Below are 23,310 nucleotides of genomic sequence, written 5' to 3'. Positions count from 1 at the left end.
AAAGGCTGATATTATTAGGCTACTGGATCATACTTTTGAAATACCTTGCTCTATTTATGTCAGCATCTGAAGCCTTGCAACAGCATATTATTTCCAGTAATATCTAACTCAATATTACATCATGTGCAAAAATTTCCATTTGAATACAATTAAAACGTGTCAATTCTCAGAAATTTTTAGCGTTTATTTAAATTTTTCTAAAAACAGCATGTAATTTTTAATGTTTTGAGTCAGACATTGAAGATTTGTTATTCATTTTAAAGTTTAAAAATCAATCTTCTTCAACAATCTAAACACAGACTAATTTGCATGATTTTAAAAATTATATCAACTTGATCCTGCATATTTGTACAAAGATATGATAAGGTTTTTTTATAGTTAATTTTGTTCTTATTGCATTTATATTTTTATGTATATAATATTCATCATTTGTATTTATACAATATTCATATTTATATGTATATAATATTCATAATTTAAATGTATATATCATGGATGCAAAATCTCAAAAAGGACTGCAGATTTGAAAGTCACAAAAAGATTACTTCTTTCTAGTTTTTTGTATCAAGTAGCTTTAAAATTATAAAAAGCTTATGAGCTACTAATAGGGAAAAAATCAAGACTTATAGGTTCGAAGAACAATCAATTTTTGAACCCAGAGTCCTTATGTATAATGGCGGCAAGGACTCAAGGCTTAAAAAACAATAAGTTCCAAGTCATTAAATATCATAAACTTTTTTCCTTTTATGACTCCGCACCCCTGGTGTGTATATATATATGTATATATATATATATATATATATATATATATATATATATATATATATATATATATATATATATATAAATATATATATATATATATTTGTATGTATATATATATATATATATATATATATATATATATATATGTGTGTGTATATATATATATATATATATATATATATATATATATATATATATATGTGTGTGTATATATATATATATATATATATATATATATATATATATATATATATGTATATATATATATATATATATATATATATATATATATATATATATATATATATATATATATATATATATATATATATATATATATATATATATACATATAGTTATATTTATACAAGTTTATGCATGTATTATACTATATTTATGCATGTATTATATTAAATACATCTTCACATTTAGTGTCATATTCCAACATTAAAGTCGTATATGAAAGATTTAAAAAGCTTCATCAACTAACAACAACAGACTCTAGATTCCTATTTTAGACTGAATGTAGAACCAAAAGGTTATAATAAAAACCTGTAGATTTTTTCTAAAAACAACTGCACTTTGAGTTTATAAATATTGTAAATACATTATTATTGAAAAAAGTTTGTTAAATTGCAATTGCATTAGGGTGCAGTGAAATTTTTTTTTAAATTTATTTTGCCTGGGTGTGCAAAAGTTGTCTATTCATGTCAGAAATACTCTGTAAAAATTGCAATGCTCTAGGAAATTATCTTAAGGTGCCCCAAGGACTTTGAAATCCCCCAAAATCCCCAAAAAGTGACCTACGGAAAAATATTAGAAAATTTTTTTTTGTTTGAAATTCATTTTGCCTGGGTGTGCTAAAGTTGTCTATTCATATCAGAAACACTCTGTAAAAATTGCAATGCTCTATGAAATTATCTTGAGGTGCCCCAAGGTCTTTGAAATTCCTTAAAATCCCCAAATTTTGACCTACCAACTACGGAGTACGGAGCACCGACTACCGAGATAGACTAACACTTTTTTTTTTAATTTGTGTGTGTCTGGGTGATATAATAATACTATTATTTAGTGCTATATAATTAGCTGCTATAATGCTGCCATCTGGTGAGTGAATGTGCATGTATTATTATGTAAAATACAAATGGCGTCAAACAAACAACACCGAGTCTAGCAGATAATTATTAAAATTATCATTTATTTTTTCTGTGTTGTCTTTGTATGGTTAGATCATGGCAGAAAAGATTGAAACTGTACCAATGAAGAAACCACTCACTCGCAATGATAACATATGCCCAGTATTTGGCATCATTTCACGGATGAGCATAAATGTTTTGCCAACGTATGCAGATATCATGAAACATTTTATATCAGTAAGAAAAGAATTGTCTGATGGCCATGCCAAAGAAGCTACAATTAATGAAACAACCAGGAAGATATCTGTTGATCTTGAGACAATATGGCACAGAGCATCAATTCCAGTAATATCCCGTCAGCAAATAATCGCTAAAATAAGAGATTACCATGACAAATATCGCTCACTTCTGAAACCGTTTAAACAGAGGTCCAAGGACAAGGAGTCACAGTACCTGAACAAAGTTGAAAACTTCAAAATTGACTTAAATCGAATTTTTGATATTGCTTCATGTAAATGTAAAGACTTTTCGACATGTGCTTGTGAAAAGAATCGTAAAGTTCCACCAAATGAAATAATATTCCTTGCAGATCAAAGAACAGAAAGGAAAATGGCTATTGGCAACGTTGATATTAAAACAACAAAGCAGCAGGAAAAGAAACTGAAAAGAAAACTTGCAGATGAATTGAAATTTTATAAATGTGAATCAATTACAAATGCTGAAACTTTGAAATCACATCCAGATTGTAGCTTGGAGGATGATTGCAATGATGTCACGTAAGGTGATTTAGATGAAGCTATCATCGAAAGAGATAGTAATGAAGATGTTGACTTCATGACAGGCTCGCCTAAGTTACCATCATCAACTAATAATACAAGCTTACAAGAAATTTTGAACTCTCAAATGCAAACTCCACTACCAACATTAGCTCCTGAATGTGATCGATGGGGAGTATCGGATCGCTCAGCTGTAGCATTAGCATTGGCTGTTTTGGTTGATTATGACATTATTAATGCACATAACTCATCTAATGTTATTGACCCAAGTAAAATTCGTAGAGAAAGACAGAAAAAGAGAAAAATTTTACAAGCTGGTGCTGCCAAAATATTGGAAGGGTTATATTTCGATGGTCGAAAGGACAAAACTCGAAGCCAGATCATTAAAGGAAACAAATATCATCTAGCTTTGGAGACCGAGGAGCACATTGTGTTAATAAAGGAGCCTGGTTCTGAATACCTGGGACATGTTAAAACATCACAGGGATCTTCACAAAGTATAAAGATTAGCATTATATCATTTTTGAATGCAAATGCTATTGATACCAGTTCATTGGTGGCAATCGGATGTGATGGCACGAATCTCAGCACAGGTAATATTGGTGGTGTTATTCGACTTCTCGAGCTTCATTTCAACAAATCTCTACACTGGCTTGTATGTTTATTACATACGAATGAGTTACCATTGAGACATCTCCTGATTAACATGGATGGATCTACACATGGGCCAAATTCATTTAGTGGTCCAACTGGAAAATTATTGAAGAACATGAACTTGCCAATTGTCAGTTTTTAACCAATCGAAGGAAATGTGTTGCCCAGCATTGATGCACATGATCTCAGTACAGATCAAAGGTACTTGCATGAAATGTGTCAAGCAATATCCAGTGGCCAATGTAGTTTTGAATTAGGTAATCGAAAACCGGGACCCATGTGTCATTCTCGATGGATAACAACTGCTAGTTGTATCCTCCGGTTATATGTATCTACAGAAAAGCCAGACAAAAACTAGATCATTCTTGTAACTTACATACAAAAGATATATGCACCTATTTGGTCTGAAGTGAAGTCTAAGCATTCCTGTATGGATGGCAGTCGCCATCTCTTTTGAATGGTGCATTATACCAGATACTTGCCTATCGAACTTAAGAAAATTGTTGATCCTGTAATCCAAAAAAATGCATACTTTGCTCACCCAGAAAATTTATTAACATCAATGGCAACCGATGAAAGGCCCCACATTCGTCAGTTAGCACTAAGACGTGTATTGGCTGCAAGATCGATATCCAACAAAACCTATGCTAAACCTACAGTTAGAGTGTTCAAGATACCACCGCTAAACTTTGAAGCAACAGATTATACAGACATAATCAAATGGTCATCAAATAAAAGTGCTGAACCTCCAATGTACAGATCAATTGAATCGCCTCAGTTTAAAAATAGCATTCTGACCTCAGAAATGCTACAATTTAAAAGCTTTCCATGCCACACTCAGTCTGTAGAAAGAGGCATGAAGCTAGTCACTGAAGCCAGTAAGGCAGTCTGTGAACCTTAGCGTGATGGTTTTATTTGTGCAAGAATAGAGTCGCGATCAGCTATGAAAGTCTTTAACACAAAATCTGATTTCAGCCTTTCAAAATGACGTTCTTAAAATGATTAACTGACAGAAAATAAATTTGAACCAGAATTACTTAATTTTGTTTGAAATAATTGTTATTCTTAATTTTTGTGGCACCGCAAAGTTCTACAATTTACATAAATATATTTTCATTAGGTTCTGATATGATGTTAAAACCATCATACAGGTTTATTATAATAGAAATAGAAAAACAAGATCAGTTTATTTTTAGCCATTGATTTTTTTGTGAAAATATGAATTTAATAATAATTGTAATTTCTAACTTTTTGGGGGATTTTAAAGTCCTTGGGGCACCTCATGATAATTTTCTAGAGCATTCAAATTTTTACAGAGTATTTCTGATATGAATAGACAACTTTTGCACACCCAGGCAAAATGAATTTCAAACAAAAAAATTTTTTTAATGTTTTCACTGCACCCTAACTTGCATGCACTTACTTGTATATTTGAAATATTAATTTTAACATCTTTTTCTTTGTTTTGTTGGTCATCCTGTATATGGTGGATTTTTTGTAAATATGCTGATTCGTTTTTGTTTTTTTTTAACAGAATTTGTTTTCAATCCAAATTTTCAGAGACTATTCACAAGCGATAAAGGAATAAAATAAGCTTATAAAAATTAACATTTTTTTTATAAAAAATTTTATGAGTGGAAGACCATCTTAAATATTACTTCTCACACCTTGATTATGCAAGGTTTCTTGCTTGAAATGACAGCTACTTCAATCAAAAAGAAGCCGTTGCTATGTTGCATTTTTTTTAAAGATTTACATTAAAATGAATTTTCATCGACTTAATGTTTTGTTTTTTTTAGTTCTAATGATTTATTTTACTTTATTTAATGTTGTTTTTTTTTAGTTCCAATGATTTACTTTACTTTATTAAAATGTTTTACATGGAAAAAAGCCAAAAAAAACATTTTTTGGTTTTTGACAAAAAGTGGGGGTATAAACCACCTTACACATTACTGATTTTTTCATGGCTAGAAAGTCACAGATAGAACACTGCCTGTTGAAGATTTGAGCAATACGACAAAAATTAGCAGGTAACCTCTAAACCGCTCAAACTGTTAAAGATGAAACTTGTGCTTATATTATGTGCAAATGAACGATTGATTAAACTCTTTTTTGGTAGGTTTGTAATTACTTCTCGCTCTCAACATCCTCGTTGCCTTCGGTGTCGTTATCGTTATTAGATTCATCTTCAAAATCTAGCTTATAGATGCTAATTTTAAAATCAAAAGCCTTCTTCACTTAAATGAAAGATTTATTTAAATTTTGTATACCTGATTTTCTATCCAATTCAAACAAATCATTGTTTTCATTATCAGAATTCTCAACAAAGCTTAGAATATTTGCTATACCATCTTCTGTGGAAATACCTGTTCAATTGCTCATTACATTTTTTATTGCTCATTATATTTTTATTTTATATTTACATTGCTCATATTTTCAATTGCCCATTCTATTTTGTTTATTGTATTCAGTTTTTTCTATTATTTCTAAACATAACTATGGGAATAAATTTTGCAATTAAAAAATGTTATCAAGAATTTGTAAATTATTAGTTACAACCAATAAAATTGCTGCAAAGTAAAGTTTTCAAAAATTCGTGCTAGAAAGTGTCGTCGGCAAGACCACATTATAATGGCAATTTTCCTTTACATTAAAAGCATTTATGCAAAAATTATGATGCTCAAACTTGTGATCAATTAACTAAAATAAGATATATACTTAATGATTTTAATTATACTTTTTTATTAATTGGTATATATAATTATTTTTAAAAAATAATAAAATAGTGATCAAAACCCACTACTTTACTAAATAGGGTAAGGTAAATCTCTATTGTTAATGAACTCAATGATGCCTCTGAAGCACTTTTAAAAATTATAAATAACTGTGTTTTTATAAAAATCAGTGAAAATGATATCCAATTATGATTTTAATAACCCAGTAATTGTTTTATAGTGGATTTGCAGTGGATCTATATAAGCATTTTAAGTAGTTAATTGGAGTTTTGCTCCTCGGTTACTTAAGGCATTTGCTAAAATTGACTAGCCGGTAACTCTTCAACATGTAATATATAAAAGCTTGTTGTTGGCTAGCCAATTTGGCGGCTGCCACTAATGGTCCACTATGAAACTAATGAGCCTTACTACAGTAAGAAAACTGAGGTTGTTTAAAACAAAAACTTGCTGTGTGAATTTTTTACATAAAGTCAAAATTAGCTTAAAAATACTTGAGATCCCAAAGTGCCGAGACAAGTTGTGTTCATTTTAAAGAGAATGATAAAAAAAACTGTTTGGGCAGAATTTTTTTAAGTAAAACAAAATAATAAATGTGTACCAACAAAAAAAAACTGTGTTGTTTTACTTGAAGCTTGCCGTCTCCATGCTAGCCAATCTCTGAAAGTCTTTAAAATATATGCCACAATCTACAGACTTTATAATTTATTCAAGCGTGTTTAATTCCAAAGAGTTTTAGTAAATGACATCATTGTAGAATTTTTTTCTTTTGAATCAATATTATTTACTTTTTTTTTTGTTTTTTAAAATAAGCATTTATTAAACTAGGGAACAATATTTTTGCTACCTGAGATCTATTAAGTGTACTAAGACCATTTTGACCTGCTGATTCCAAATATGTCATTGAAAACTGTGTATCACGTCAGGTTTTAAAGTTATATTGACATTTTGATTTACCATTTTAACACTTTTTGGTCATTAGAAATATAAAGTCAATGCTTCTAAATTTTAATACAATAACTAAAATTTCTATGAAAATAGAAAAGCAAAAGCAACTATACAGTATCATATGTACAAATAACTTCAGGCATTCGTAATACTGTGCATTTTGAAATCAAAAATAATTAGATGATGTTGCTTTTCTATTGTAATTAGTGTCACACTCACTGTAAAAACTAATATCTGTTTTCTCTTGTTGCTATTTCTTGGTGAAAAAGTTCACTCTGTTCGTCGCTGACTGCACCTAGATTGGGTGGGAAGAAACTGAGATAGGAGTGCAAAAAGTGAAATTTTAAGAACATTCTGCATCTCATACCCTTGTATTTTGTTAGTACTCTTTCAACCAACTCATCATAGTTCTACGACCTGTGGTTTCCCAAAAAGTTAGAAACCACAGCCACAAATGCATCCAGGCTGCTAAATGAGCAGACTGCAGCTGTGTCTTGAAGGTGGGATCATGAATGACTTCACAAACCTGAGGTCCGATGAACACACCCGCACTTATTTTCACTGGTGTAAGAGTGGTCTTGAACTTCTCTTGAAGATAAGCGAAGCCACTTGAATCTTGCCAAGAGCCTTCACAAAATTTTTGAACAGTCCAAGCTTTACGTGAAGAGGGGGAAGTAGTATTTTGGTAGGATCAATAAGAGACTCATGTCCTTCATTGTATCTGCCAGATACATGATTAGTTCTTGCTGTCCAGTCTTTAACTGTATAATGATTTTCATCGTCATGGCTGTTCCATAGACATAGAAAGCACATGTACTTTGTGTATTCCTGATACAATGCAAGAAGAAGGAACACTACTTTTAGATCCCCACAGTGGCACCAGTTATGATCTCTATACTTGATAACGTTGAGAAGCAACTTCATAGAATCATATGTCTCATGTAATCTGACTAAAAGTGCTAATGGAATAGATGGCATCAATCTTCCATTGTGTAGGAGAACTGCTTTAAGACTAACTTTACTTGAGTTTATAAACAGATGCCAGTCTCCTAGAGTATACTCACAGTCCAGTTCTTTCATTGAACCGTTAATGTCAGTACAATAACAGATACTGTCGTTCTTGTCATAAAATTTAGCAAGCTGTACATGCCTATTATGAAAATGGGAAATTGTTATTCCGCTTTGTAACAAATTCCAAAAAGATGGCAATACTGCTTGGATCTTGTTGTAAACAAGATCCAAGCAGTTCTGCCTTCTTCTTCCCTAACACCAGATCCCTCACTAAATCATTCAATTCAGCTTGGCCAATAAGATGAGGTACCTTTTTATCATCTATGGGTTCATATGCATCACTCTCCTGCTCCCTGTAACTTTCCTCATCATCATCGTCGCTTTTGCAATCAGGCATACTGGAGAATTGGGAACTGGATTTTGTTCATTGTGTGGAACAGGCTTCAAAGCAGAGTCACAATTTGGATAATGAATTGCTGATTTGTTTTTCTTGGAGTAACCAGCAACATTTGTCATGCAGAAGTAGCAATCCGAATGATGATCTCTTGGCTCTTGCCATATCATAAAAGATAAATATCATATCATATTGACAGAGCTACACTTTTTTGCAATCTTGACCAATAATTGTTCAATTTTAATAATAAAATAAGCAATATATGTTTTACAGAATAAATTTCATTAAATATATTCTCGCATAATTAAATAAGAATTTTGAGGATATTTGTACCCGATGAAAAGTTTAGCAAATAAATGCTGTTAATTAAAATTTCATAAGATTAACTCTTTCGCTACCAGTCGTTTTAACAAAAATCTTTTGGCTGCAATTGCACATTTTTTTGAATAAAATTTGGAAGGCATAACATTAACAACTAATTAAAATTCGAATAGTAAATCTCTTAAAAAGCATAACAAACTATATATCAATAAAAAGCCAAACAAATGAAGTTTTTATTTAAATAAGTTTTTAACACGCATCATAGAACAATATGAAATGCAAAGTGCTTAAAACCATTGCTTTATAAATAGGAATTAAAACATAAAGTCCAAAACAAAACTCATGTATAAAAAGAATGTTTTTCAAGATGAAAAAAAGATGTTTTTAATTACTTAGCTAAATACTTATACACTTCTATGAGTTAAATTTTACAGTGTTAATGCTGCTTTATTTTACAACGTAATTTAAAGAAGTTTTTTAATCAAGAGTACTCAAGATTTTTGAACTTTGTCAAGTGATAACTTTTTATAATAACACAATATGGCTCTTATTTGTTCTTGATTATAAAGAGAATTAATAAAATTTTAAAAACAAACAAATTATGTGTCTAGAATGAAAATTTATGTACAAAACAAGATAAATTATGAAGCATACTTGAAAGCTGCTACCAGCGGCTTGCGGTTAAAATTTAAAAAAATCAAAAGTTGCTGTTAGCGGCTTGCGGTAGTGTTAAATAATACCAAATAATTTTATTAACAGAATCTTAATAAGGATAATAATCATTTAATAACAATAGATATAACACAAAAAATAATTTATAGCAATAGACAAGCTTAAAATATCTGAAATACTTTTTATTTTTAATGCGAACTTTGCAAAAATTAGAAAATAAAATAACTAAAGAAATTCTACAGCAATTTATTATAAAAAAAAATTTTTATATAAAATAAGTAACTTAAAAAATTATTTAGTAATCTGTAATAATAATTTTAAAAATTTATATAATTTGATAAAAAAATTTATATAATTTGATAAAAAAACAAAAAATTTTCAGATTTCTTATTGAAATTCTACAATAACGTCATTTACTAAAACTCTTTGGAATTAAACGCGCTTGAATAAATTATTAAGTCTGTAGATTGTGGCGTATATTTTAAAGACTTTCAGAGATTGGCTAACGTGGAGACGGCGAGCTTTGGGTAAAACAACAAAGTTTGTTTTGTTGGTTTACATTTATTATTTTGTTTTACTTAAAAAAATTCTGCCGAAACAGTTTTTTTTATCATTCACTTTAAAATGAACACAACTTGTCTTGGCACTTTGGGATCCATATAAAAAATTTATTACTTGGATTAAAAAAAAGATGTCAGAGAATTGTTGTAAAGTTTTTATTCAAAAATAATCAAAAAAAGTAATATTTGTGAATTCAAAATGAGCGCATTTCTTAACTATAAATATATTGTATTAAAAGCTTTATTTATTTATTTAAAATTCATTTTCATAAACATTCAATATATAGTTTTATATTCTGCAATAAAAATTTTTCCCTGTTTTAAATGATTGTCCGTTTCTTTACCCTGAAAGTCCTATAACGCACCTCTGAGACTTTGAATAATTTCCATTCGATTTTACAATTATTATTTGCACCAATTTTATTTTTTGGATAAAAAAGAGTATATAGGTTTTATCCTAAAACAATAACTTAAAAGTTATTGCAAAATAGACCTTTCAAATTCATTTAAAAGCAAAAACCAGTAAGTTTGGTAATGCAACCTGTGTAGTTTGAGTAATGCAACACCTCACTCTTAAAACTAAATTTCCAAAAAATCTTTTTTGTTTCAAAAGCAAATATTGTATTTTTTAGACATTTGATTTAGTAAATATTACATCCATCAAAGAAAATTTTCTAAAAAATGTATATAAAAAAACTTTATTAAACATTTTTTTTTTGAAAACCTAAGTATGAGATATGCTAACTAATATATAATAATAATAATAATAATAATAATAATAATAATAATAATAATAATAACTAACATTATATAAAGTTTACTTGAACTCAAAAACTTAAGAACGCCAAGATGATATAAAAAATATCATCCTGGCGTTCTTAAGTATAAATCCCTGGATTTATTTAGTATACTGATGATGATGAAACCATATACTGATGATGATGATGATGATGATCATATGGATATTCGGTATAGCAACGCAAAATTTGCATTACCGAACATTTTTGTTCGCTAATGCAACCTGACGCGGCCTATGTTCGTTTTTGTAACAATTTTGTTCGTTATTGCAACTTGTTTTTCGTTATTGCAACTCCGGGAACGCACGTTAAAGCCTTATAAGTTTTTTGTTTTTTAAGAATTTATTTGATCGTAATCCGGCAATAGATTTGTTTAATCGCCATTAAATACTAAACAAAATATTATATACATATATAAAATATTTTATACATATATATATATATATATATATATATATATATGTATATATATATATATATATATATATGTATATATATATATATATACATATACATATATATATATATATATATATATATATATATATATATATATATAAAATTTTAAAATGTATTCTTCAAGTAGAGTGCTCAATGTTCTTAAAAGAACAGAGCAATTATAAATTAGTAGAAAATCACTTAACAAAAATTTATCTCATTTAACACTGTGTTTCATCAATAAAGATTCATCATAAAATCATCATTTCTGATGAGTCTTTATTGATGAAACACAGTGGTTAATTTGATAATCACTTAACAAAAATTTATCAGAGATAAATTTTTGTTAAGTGATTTTCTACTAATTTATAATTGCTCTGTTCTTTTAAGAACATTGAGCACTCTACTTATACTCTAAATATAAAGTTGTTGTTTTTCACTTTTTCTGTTTTCTGTTTAAAACAAAACAAAAATTCAAACTTGTCAAATAATTCTTTCAAGGTAGTTCAAGTGATATAGAAGACTTGGATACATTTGTGACAGCAGGTATACAATTTATTCATATTTGTATATAATTTTTGATACACGTATTTGTGAATATTATATGTTATAAATTATATATATATGTTAAAAATTATATATATTTTATAAATTTTGATACGCATATTTGTATACAATTTTTGATGTGTTAATATATGAGAAATAAAAGTGTTGTTCAATAAATATAGTCTTAATAAGGCATTAAGCTTGAACTCATAAAATTGGCAGTCAAAATAAAGCCAAAAAGTAAAGATTTTACTAAATGATGACTTAATAAAAGATTTTTTATTTTTTATCAGAATTTTTATAATTTTTAGAATTTCTACCTTATTTTGTGGTAATATTTTTGTTTTGTTTTTTTCTTGATTATTTAACATGTTTTTGCATTTTCGTTTATTTATTCAGAAAATCTTTGTAACAGAGATCTCCTTAGCCTAATGACAGAAGATCAATTGCATGATCTTTTTAAAGCTTTTGTTTTAGCTTTTAATAGTTTGAAGGTAATCATAATCTATAATATTATTCATATATTTATTTCTAATTATTTCATCTTAAAATCATCTATTTGGATAATATTCAACTTTCCAGTATTATTTTTGTTTTTTAAGTGATGATCTTTTTAGGATAGTGACTATGTATGTATGTATTTAAAATTCTAGTGCCAGAATCTATTGTATTTATTTTTGCTAAAGCTAGTAATGTGTCAAGAATAAAGGTTATCTAAAAGCTTTTGTTATTCAATTTTTTATTCTAGTAAATAATTACTTAAATGATTAAATATTACTTATTTATATGATTAAATATTACTTATTTATATAAATAGATATTACTAATTTGTATAATTATATAAGTAAGGGATTTTTTTAAATAACTATTATTAATATCATTATTTTTAATAATTTTTTTTTTTTTTTTTTTTTTTTTTTTTCCAGAAATCTTTTAAAGATATTGGCAAATCAAATTCATCTATAAGTACTAAGGATTTAAAAACAGATCCGACTATAATCATTGATGTACCACTTGGATGTTCAGCAAGTGTGAGTTGGGTGTTTATATATATATATATATATATATATATATATATATATATATATATATATATATATATATATATATATATATATATATATATATATATATATATACATTAATTTTTTATGTTTTATTTATATTTTCAATATCGAAACCAATGTAGAAGATTGAAAAAGCTAAACTGACTTAGCCGATAGGATTAGTGGCAGAAATGGTTACGTTAACGTTCTTGATGTTTGCAGAAAATGTTGTACTCAATTTATTTTAATTTTAGAAATACATTATTATTAATAAAACCTATAAATTATTCAATTTCGTTTTTATAATTGAAATAAAACTTAATATTTAAATTTCTTATAAAATATTTGACATCGTTACATCATAGAAATATAGCTTACAATATACTATTGGAAAAAAAAAATACTGAAACATTTAGAAAATAATAAAATAATCAAACAAATAAATACTGAAACATTTAGAGAAATAAAATTTGGGCTCCTCATATTAGGTTCAACATATTTTCCTTAAGTTGGTGAAAATGAATGTAAAATATAATATTTTTTTAGTTGATGCATTAACTACAAAAAGTGCTTCAATATAAATACAAGGTAAAATGCGAATTTGAATTGCGTACCATTATTCTATAGGTATTTCATGTTGCAACAGCTTTTTTAGCCGTTTTTAAACAATAATAATGACTATAAACATGACTATGCTGTTCTAACCAAAACCCTCAGTCGATGTATTTACATTTATTGCACGCTCTCTCTAATAGTCAGTAAATGCATTTACACTTAATAACATACATTACTAATATATTCATATTTATTTGTATTTAAATTAATAATATAATCATGGTCCTTAAAATCTGATATTTTGGTTTGCACAAAAGTTCGCATTTTACTAGTGTGTACTTTGCATTTTGCCAATTTCCTTATATTCAACAAATATTAAAGAGATATAGGGAAGCACTTGCACCCTTGATCCGTAAGCACCTTTGATCCTAAAGCATTATCTCCATTCCTGCAAAACCTTTTAAAGAGGGCTGATAGCCAGCGTCGAATAATTATTTTACAATGGAAACCTTACTTGCCTAAGTTGCAAATCGAGCTTTATTATTATTAATGATTTAGATAATACTAAAATTAGTATTATGCTATTCTATTAGTCATTATAGTAATTGTGTTTCTGAATTTTCAAATAAAAATAAAATGCAAATCCTGAAAATGATTATTTTTTAAAAAGATAATATTTTTCATTCACTTTATCATTCACTGACAAAGGCAGAGGCTGATCTTGTCTTTTTTTTTTTGTTTGAGATAACTTTTAGACATGGAGTAAACTCCAAACATTTTTATGGTTATACTTACATTAAATAACGATGCTTTGCAAATACTAAAATAAAAATAAATATTATACCCAAATAAATTTAGTCCCCCTACCCCATATGTGAGGGCAATTAGTTTGCAAAATATTTTTTATACTATTCTAAACTAATTTCAAATTTAATAAATAATTTGAAATTTCATGAAATAATCTTTTAGCGTTCAAAAATTATAGCGAGATAAATATTGTAACCCTCTCAAATTGAGGGGGATTCAAACTTTTTATGGACATAATTTTTAAACGCTAAGAGATTATTGCATATAACTTAAAATTGATTGATGAATATGTTTTTAGTTAACAATATAAAAAAATTTTTGTAATTTGTTACCTTTACATTTGAGGTCAGGGGAGGGGTGTTTTTTGGAGGCATTTTTTTTATCGGGCTCTAATAGTAATAAAAGGTGCTGTAACGACTATTGTCGCAGAGCATAAAATTTAAAATTTATACTTTAACAGCCGTTAACAAATGTTTATCTAGTCACCTTTCAAAGAATTTATTGTCATTGCAGAAACCACTTTTTCAGGTAAAGCATTCCAATGAGGTATCACTCTGTTCGTAAAAAAATTGTGTCTAATGGTTGCTTTTGGAAATTCTCTTTCAAATTTCATTGAATGACCTCTTAGACTTTGGGAAGAAGCTTTATAAAGCTCTTTATACCACAATATCTTATCAATACCAGTTTTTATTTTGAAAAACTTAATAAGATCATCTCTTGTACCTCTTGTTTCTAGAGTTGTGAGACCCAACTTTGTCAATTTTTCAGTATAACTTAGATGTTTTAGTTCAGGTGCTACCTTTGTTGCTCGTCTTTGAATTTTTCTAGGTCATTGATATCGTTTTTATTACCTGGACTCCACACTGGAACTGCAAATTCTAAGTGTGGTCTAACCAGCGCTGTGCATAATTGTCTTACCGATTCAATGTTAAGATAAGTAAAGCTTTTTCTTATTAAACATAAGGTTCTTCGTGCTTTACTTGTAGCTGCTTGAACCTGATGATTCCATTTCATATTGGATGAAACTATTACACCTAAGTCTAATTATTTTGTTGTTATTTTTAAAATAAAACTTTGATTGTTGTGTTTCATAGTGTAATTATAGTTATTATTTTTTCTTCCAATGTGCATAACATTGCATTTGCTTATTTTAAAATCCAATAGCCATACATTTGACCATTCAGTTAACAAACCAATTTTGCATATTAATTAGGTCATTATGTTCTTTTATAACAGATATGATTTTAGTATCATCAGCGTATAGTTTTGTAATTGAAGAGATACTTTGGGGAAGATCATTGATATGTAACAGAAAGAGAAGAGGACCCAATACAGAACCCTGTGGCACAATGCTATAAATCTCTCACCAATCTGATACAGCTTCACTTATTACCACTCTTTGCTTTCTGTTTTTTTTTTAAAAATCAATCCAATTTAAAATATTGCCTTTTATTCCATAGTTAAAAATTTTATATATAAGTCGATGGTGGGGCACCTTATCGAACGCTTTTGCAAAATCTAGGAATAATGTATCGACTGGATAATCATCTTCAATTTCAGTTGTAATATTATCGAAAGTTTCTAAAAGGTTAGTTAGGCATCCTTTATTTTGTACAAATCCATGTTGTTGAGGCTTTAACAGATTGTTTTCTGTTATATAAATTATCAGCTTTTTTCTAATTATTTTCAACATTATCTTACATTGTATCGATATTAAAGAGATAGGTCTGTAGTTGAGCGGATCTTCCTTGTCTCCTTTTTTAAAAAGTATTGCAATGTTTGCAGATTTCCATAATTCTGGCATCTCTCCTGAATGAATTGATTTCTTGAGTATTAATGACAAAGGTTTGGATAATCCTTCTGCACAATGCTTTAGCACATAGGGACTGATGTTATCACAACCAAGTGACTTGTTTCATTAAGTTCTAATAAATAATTATGTACAATATCTTCTTTTAGTTCTTGGTCCCAGTCACATTCAAATAATTGCATTGTTTTATTGATGAAATGTGGTAGATCTTGATTTTCTTTGACAAATACTGATTGGAAATTACAATTTAGTATATTACCAATGACTTTTTTTATCTGTTATTACTTTATTGTCACTAGCTTTAAGTGCTAGTAGTTTTGTATGTGTTTAATTTTTTTGTGCATATGCATAGAAGAGTTTTGGGTTATGTTTTACATCTTTTGCTTAGTTTATTTCATGATCAAGAGGAGATTTTTTAATTTGCTTTTTAATCATTTTATTAACTAGTTTGTATTCATTATTTAGGTTTGTATTTTTGAAGTTTGTAGCACGCACTCTGCACCATAGGTTACGTTTTTTTCTAATTAGATTCTTGATTTTTATGTTGATGCATGGATTTTGGATAGGACTTGTGGGTTTGAAGTTGTGAGGAATATATTGTTTGCAAGCTTTTTCATAAATTTTTAAAAAGTATTTATAACATTGGTTTGTATTTATTTTATCAAATATTTCATCCCAATTCACTTTGTAAAACATGATATTCATTTCTTGGTATTTTCCTTTTTGAAAGTAAATCTCTTATTGTTGAACTTTTTTTCACATGAATTGAGTATGTTAGTTTTCCATTTTAAGATGTAATGTCTTTTAGTAATTTGACCATCGCAATTTTATTACATAGTAATTTAATCATCGCAATTTTTTGCAAAGCATCTTTAATTGACATAAGTATAAACAAATAAATGTTTGGAGTTCCATGTATGGAAGTTACCTCTCTAACAAAAAAACCCTGGTTCAGCCCTTGCAGCAAGGGAGGGTCTAAGAGCTAAAAAATAACTAAAAAGCTAATTGAAATTAAGACTTTTTTATAGTCTTAACTATCAAATAAATAAATAACTTTTACACAATAGTCTAGTTAGTAAGTTCTGCACTATATTATATTGATTTATAAATAAATATCTTAATACTCGCCTTTGAAAAATATATAGCTTATCCCCAAGAGGTGTGCGTGGGGTGACGTGGGGGATGGGGCTTATTACCTTGATTCTCACCCTCAACGCGCTCTTGATTGAAATCAAACTCAAATCATAAAAGTAAGAAAGTAAAATGCCTTAAACTTTTTCTTATTTAAAACTAGTATTAAGATGCATGTATGTATGTAAGAATACGAAATGATCATTGTAAACTTATTTAAATTTATTATAAACTTAAAATTGCTAAATTTGTTAATTTTGGAAAAACGCCCACAGAAGGATTTTCAAAAAACGTATTGGTTTGGTATAGATACTAGTGTAATAAACTATTTTTATTTATTTGAGATTTATTTTTTGAAAAAAAAGTATAAACAATTGTAAAATGTAAAAAAATATTTTAATTTCTTCTGTTTTCATTTTTCCATTAGTCAATTTCTTTTACCCAAAAAAACCCATTCCACGGAGCATTCCTGCTTTTTTACGATGGAGTTTAGATTTTATAAAAGGAGTTTGATTAAGGAAAAAAAAAGGAATTAAACCTAAAAAATAAATTAGAAATAACGAACCTTTTCTATTCGTCCATTATCAAAAAATAAGTGAGTTCGGTAATGCAACCTGGATAGTTTCGGTATTGCAACAATTACTGTTTAAAACCCTAATTCCCCGCAAAAAAAATAATGTCAAAAGCTAAGTAAATGTTTTTTAGACATTCGACATGATATATATTACATCCATCAAGAAAAATAACTTTAAAAAAGTTTTTAAAAAAATTTTATGTAACGTTTTATTCAAAATCAAAGTAGGAGATTGCACATTAATATATTATAGAAAGTTTACTTGAACTCAGAAACTTAAAATCACCATGATGATATGAAAAACCTCAAAGTTTAGGTAAGTGGATTTTTTTCGTTTATAGCTTGATTTAAAGGGAATGAATAAAAAAGACATATCCGAGTCATTTTTTGATGATCCCCATGCCTAAATCCTCTTTTTTAGATTTTTCGGTAATGCAACGCCTTTTTCGTTATGGGTCTTACCTGTAAGGTTTTTTCCTCAAAAAATTTTTTCGTAACTAACATATCTTAAAAATTTATATCTTTCTGATAAAAATAAAAAAAAATAAAAAATTTAAATCGCAAGCGATGCGGGTAAATTCTAAAATCCTGTGTGCCGATGACAGCGTTACAATAGCGAACACAGAACCACATACTGATGATGATGATGATGATGATGATGATGATGATGATGATGATGATGATGATGATGATGATGATGATGATGATGATGATGATGATGATGATGATGAGAAAAAAGGTTTTCAAATGTATATTAATAAAAAATACCACTTGCTTCATAACATTTCAATAAAACATATCAAGTAATATATTGCTAAGTTATAAAGTACATATGCTCATAAGGGACAAAGGGAGGTCTTCAAATAGGTTACAAAAGCAGGACGACTGAATAAGCTATAATTTCATAAGTGCAATTGACATAAGTGCAAACTGGCATAAGCGCAAAGCAGTTTCAAAAACTGGCACAAGTGCAAACTGACAAATGTGCTAAAAGAATTTGTAAACATTGGCATAAGTGCAGATGGCATAATTGTGAAGCAGTTGCAAAAACTGACATAAATACCAATTGGCATAAATGCAAACTGGCATACATGCACCGAATAAATTAGCAAACATTGGCATAAGTGCAAACTGGTATAAGTGCGAAATTCCAATTTGCACTTATGTTAAGATTTTCAATTTTATTCGGAACACTTATGAGTCATTCCATACCAACTGGACCAAGGTCCAACATGAGCCCTTCAGATTTTGATGAAACTTAGTGGGTTTCTTATTAATAATGAGAAAAGCAATTCCTGAAAATTTCAGCATAAAATTTTTTGTGGTTCATGAGATATGGTTATTTGAAATTTTTGATTTTTCCAAAAATAAAAACTTCAGTAGCAAAAACATGTTTTGTGCATACTTTGAAGCTTTATATTTTAAAAACAAAATTTAAGAAAACCTTCTAGTTTTTTTTATTGTATACAAATCTAGACTTACTTTAACAAAACTTTGACATTGAATTCTCCAATGTCACATTTTTTCCATAATGACCACCTAAAAGACCTAAAAATATGTTTGCAAATATCAAAAGTTGATTTTTGATGAGTCAATATACAAAACCTGCAGTTTAAGAAGTGAAAAACATACTTTTTTTAGTTTCTATATATGGTAGGCTTCCAAATTTTCAGAAATTTACTGATGAGATACAATTCAGTAAAAGTTTATAGACTTCTAAAAATGGCTGCAGCTAAAACTTTTTTTTTTCTTCTAATTTAATAGACTTTAATACACAGAAGTGCCGCTGCCACAAAGTTTTGGAGAATTGCAAATGCCTCAAAAATACAAAGATTATTAATTTCATGATCCTTAAGGACCAAGGAGGAGTGTAAATTTAGTGTCGAAAGTTGAAGAACGTTCTATGCCAATAAAGTGATTTTTTATTATTAGTTCTTAATTATTTTAATTGTAATTATGAATTAAGCGGTTTTTGTAATGTTGATTTCTGTGGGTAGTTATTTTATATAATTCAGGTTAAAAAAAAGTTTGTGGAAAGTAAAGAAGTTTTGTTTGAGCAAAAAAATTACAGCTTTAATTCACCTTTTACTGTTTTGAAAACGCCAACATCTAATGGTTGTAAAAAATGGCTAGTATAGTCCGGAAAACATCAAAGTAAATAAAGTTTTCTTGAGCTTTTTTTGTTAACTCTAGGCATATATTTGAAGCAATCAAGAATTAGAACTTTAAAACCTGAAATTTGCATGAAGCAAAAGTTTTAAACCATAACAAAAAATGTTTGGATTCCATTTAGCCTGAAATACAACTGTTATAATAAACATTCTCAGACCAGTCTTTCATAGTATTTTGGCCTTTATAAATTACTTGATGGAGTAAATAATTGCGGAAAGTGTCACAACAAGTCAAAATTGATGTTATTTGCTTTTCAATCAATCTTACTAGCTTTTTAAAACTTTTTGTTCCTTTTCCACACATAATTTCAACTTTGCCTTAATCAAATTGCAAATCAGACTCATCACAATTAAATATATGAAAGACCTTACTGTCTAAATTATGTTATCTATGCTGCTGCTTATTATTTGAACCAATTGTTAATTATACTGGCTGTATGGCTACTGCTCTAATAGTTTGAATGACATTTTTCTTGGCCTATTTCTATACCTTATATTTATTAATGAAACCAGAGTACCATTTTCTAGTTGGTTTGACCTCTTTGTATAAACTAGTTTGATTTGATTCTTTTAAATAATTTTCAATAATAGTCAACAAGATATTTTTATTCAAGCCATAGTCTATATCAATCAAATTTTTAATAAATCAACAATAACTGCTTCAGTGATGCTGCTCATCTTTCTTGGCACTCCTCAGTCATTAGATGACTCTTTTGTTCTGTCAAAAAGAGTAGATTTGCCACATTATAACATTTATCACCTTGTGCATATGATTTTTTTTTTTTTTTCAATAATAGCTTGAATAGCTAGCTGGGTTCGACTCTCTCGCTTTTCTTATTATTTAAATTTATCCATATTCTATAATGCAATAATACAATTAGAACTTATAATTAACTCTATGCACATAAAATAATAAATACCTGTTTCAGGATTCAAGAGTTTTTTTTATTTTTTGCTGGTGGCTAATTTACTTTTTTCATGCACATAAGATAATAATGACATGTATCCGGATTTAAGGTTCTTTTTTTTTTTTTTTTTTTTTTTTTCTGGTGGCTAATTTTTTTTTAATCAATGCAAATGACAATTTAATAATTCATTTTTATTAAAATAATCAGTATAAAATTCTACACAAAATAGTGTTTTTACTTTTTAAATTTTCCATTTTTAAATCTTAGTTAATTTTTTCCTTTTTTTTTTTGTTAAGTTAGTTAGTGGGGGGAAGGGGGAGGGGGAGAAAGGCTAATTCAAATGAGTACCTACTTTTTAGGGAAGGAGGCTTGAAAGTACACATGGCAACAATGGGAAGGGAGAAGGTGTCAAATTTCTAAATTTTTGGCGTACGTACTTCATGGACGACTCCTTGCTAAATTTTGCTAGTGGGTTTGTTAATGTTAGCTTTAATATTTCATATATTTTCAATTTTCATTAACAATTCATTAATTTTCATCATTAACTTTCTTTCTATTAAATTATATGATTATTTTCAAGCAAAAGCATTGTAGCTTTTTTGCATTGCAATAAAATCTAACTTCTTTTTCACCATTTTATGATTTAAGGTTTAAAATTTTGCTATAATACACAAATATATTGCTATATACAAAATAATATTTATGTTTAACTGTAATAAAAATAAAACTAACCTGTTATAATCATAGCAACACCACTGTACACTTCATGTGTTTTAGCGTTTAATCTGCATTAAAAATGTTCTACGATCAACTTTGAAATTTTGATTTTAAAAATATCACAAATTTAAAAAAAATATATTCTTTCAAATAAGATGATTGTGTTACTTTTTATGTTTAATTTTTATATTTTATTACCTTCTATTACTTATGTTTAATTTTTATATTTTTAATAATTATTAAAAGCTACATAAAGATTGCGGCAATTTTAAAATATATAATGCATGTTTTTTTATTGAGGTGAAATGTAATAAAACCTTTATATAACTAGGGCCCCAAACTGACCCTAGCTTTATATGGGACTTATTACAAACCAGGCCCTGGCCCCAGAACTAGGAAAAACTTACAATACATTATATATCATAAGTTTATGTATATATTTACTATTTATTAAATACTGGCATATAATATGGATATATAAGAGTATAAACATATGTTTGCTATTTATTTATATGCTGGCATGCATATTTATACAAACCAAACATGGCCTTACATATTTATACAAACATTAGTAGGGGAAAGCAACCGAAATTGGAACACCTAAGGATTAAAAATTTATTTAACCAAAAATAGTTTAACTATAAAAACATTTATGACTTAATTAATACAAACAGACGACCCTTCTATACTTTTACATATGGGTAAATACTTCTATACTTTTACTTATGGGTTTGCCCTAATTGATAGCACTGTTATTAGAAATAATTTCAGTTTTATCAAGCCACCATTTTTGTTCAATCAAAGCAACCGTTTCCTTAATTAGAATAATTTAATTCTTTAATCAAAATCAGAAGCTCGCTTCTTTTAAAAAATACTTAGTAAAATCAATAGAAAAAAGTGACATTTAAACAATTCCAATTCATTACAGTGACATTTAATCAATTCATTATTATTAATCAATTCAAATTTATATTAGAACTAATATTGCTCGACCATAACAAAGTTCTACTAATAATAAATGACACAAAAGCTTTAACTATTATGACATTCCTTTATTTTATTAATTAAAAACTACTAAATAAAACATTATTTTCAAGGTTTATAATTGTAACTATTTTTTTTTAAATTGTGACTGAACTATTTCTTCAACCCTTTAATCGTATCACTGATTAAGTAAGAAAAACTTTGAAGTGACGATCAACAAAACTTTGAAATATTTTGTTATATCACTGCAATATGCTTGTGGCAATTTGCAAGATAAGTTTATGATGGTACTTGCATTTTTAATCCTATTGCATTAAACACGAAAAACCATATAACTTAAAGAAGTATAGTTTTCTTGGTGCAATCAATATAGTGTGAAAATTAAATTAGATCATCTACATAAAATGGCAAAAAAGCATTATGATGCACATGCTTTTATTGTGGAAGAACTTTCAAATTTCTCGAAATGTAGAAGAAAAGACATTTTATTTTTTTTGAAAAGTATAGACATAAAACATTTTATTTCCAAAATAAATGCAAGTGTTACTGTTAAGGTGCCGTTCCTATTTCAGCAATTCAAAAGGATTTTGAGGCAAATGGAGTGCAGATTCGCGACTCAACAGTAGGAAAAAGGTTTATTGAATCTGAAAGAAAAACAGTTAAGCCACATAAGAAGCAGTTATTGACAAAAACCATGAAAAAGAACAAATATACTTGTACAAAAAAAATCAGCTAATTCAACAACTGTCCAATTAGCTGATTTTTTTTGTCAAAGTATATTTGTTCTTCTTCATGGTTCCTATCCATCAACTGATGGATGGAAAAAAGATTTTTTTTCCAACTAGACTCACGTTATT

General features: G+C 28.0%; 1 protein-coding gene across 5 annotated transcripts in view; it reads right to left on the bottom strand.

Moving 5' to 3' along the window:
• LOC100215163 (dTTP/UTP pyrophosphatase) overlaps positions 1–23,310 on the bottom strand; it is a 129,486-nt gene that overhangs the window by 44,133 nt on the left and 62,043 nt on the right. For all 5 annotated transcript variants that reach the window (XM_065813412.1, XM_065813410.1, XM_065813409.1 and 2 more), the window contains exon 5: positions 21,485–21,537. In XM_065813412.1, coding sequence (XP_065669484.1) covers positions 21,485–21,537 — 53 coding nt within the window. The remainder of the gene's footprint in view (positions 1–21,484; positions 21,538–23,310) is intronic.

The sequence above is a fragment of the Hydra vulgaris genome, chromosome 12, assembly GCF_038396675.1.
Source record: "Hydra vulgaris chromosome 12, alternate assembly HydraT2T_AEP".
NCBI classification, from domain to species: domain Eukaryota; kingdom Metazoa; phylum Cnidaria; class Hydrozoa; order Anthoathecata; family Hydridae; genus Hydra; species Hydra vulgaris.
The sequence above is the reverse complement of the archived record's forward strand: the minus strand, read 5'-3'. Positions and strand labels throughout refer to the sequence as shown.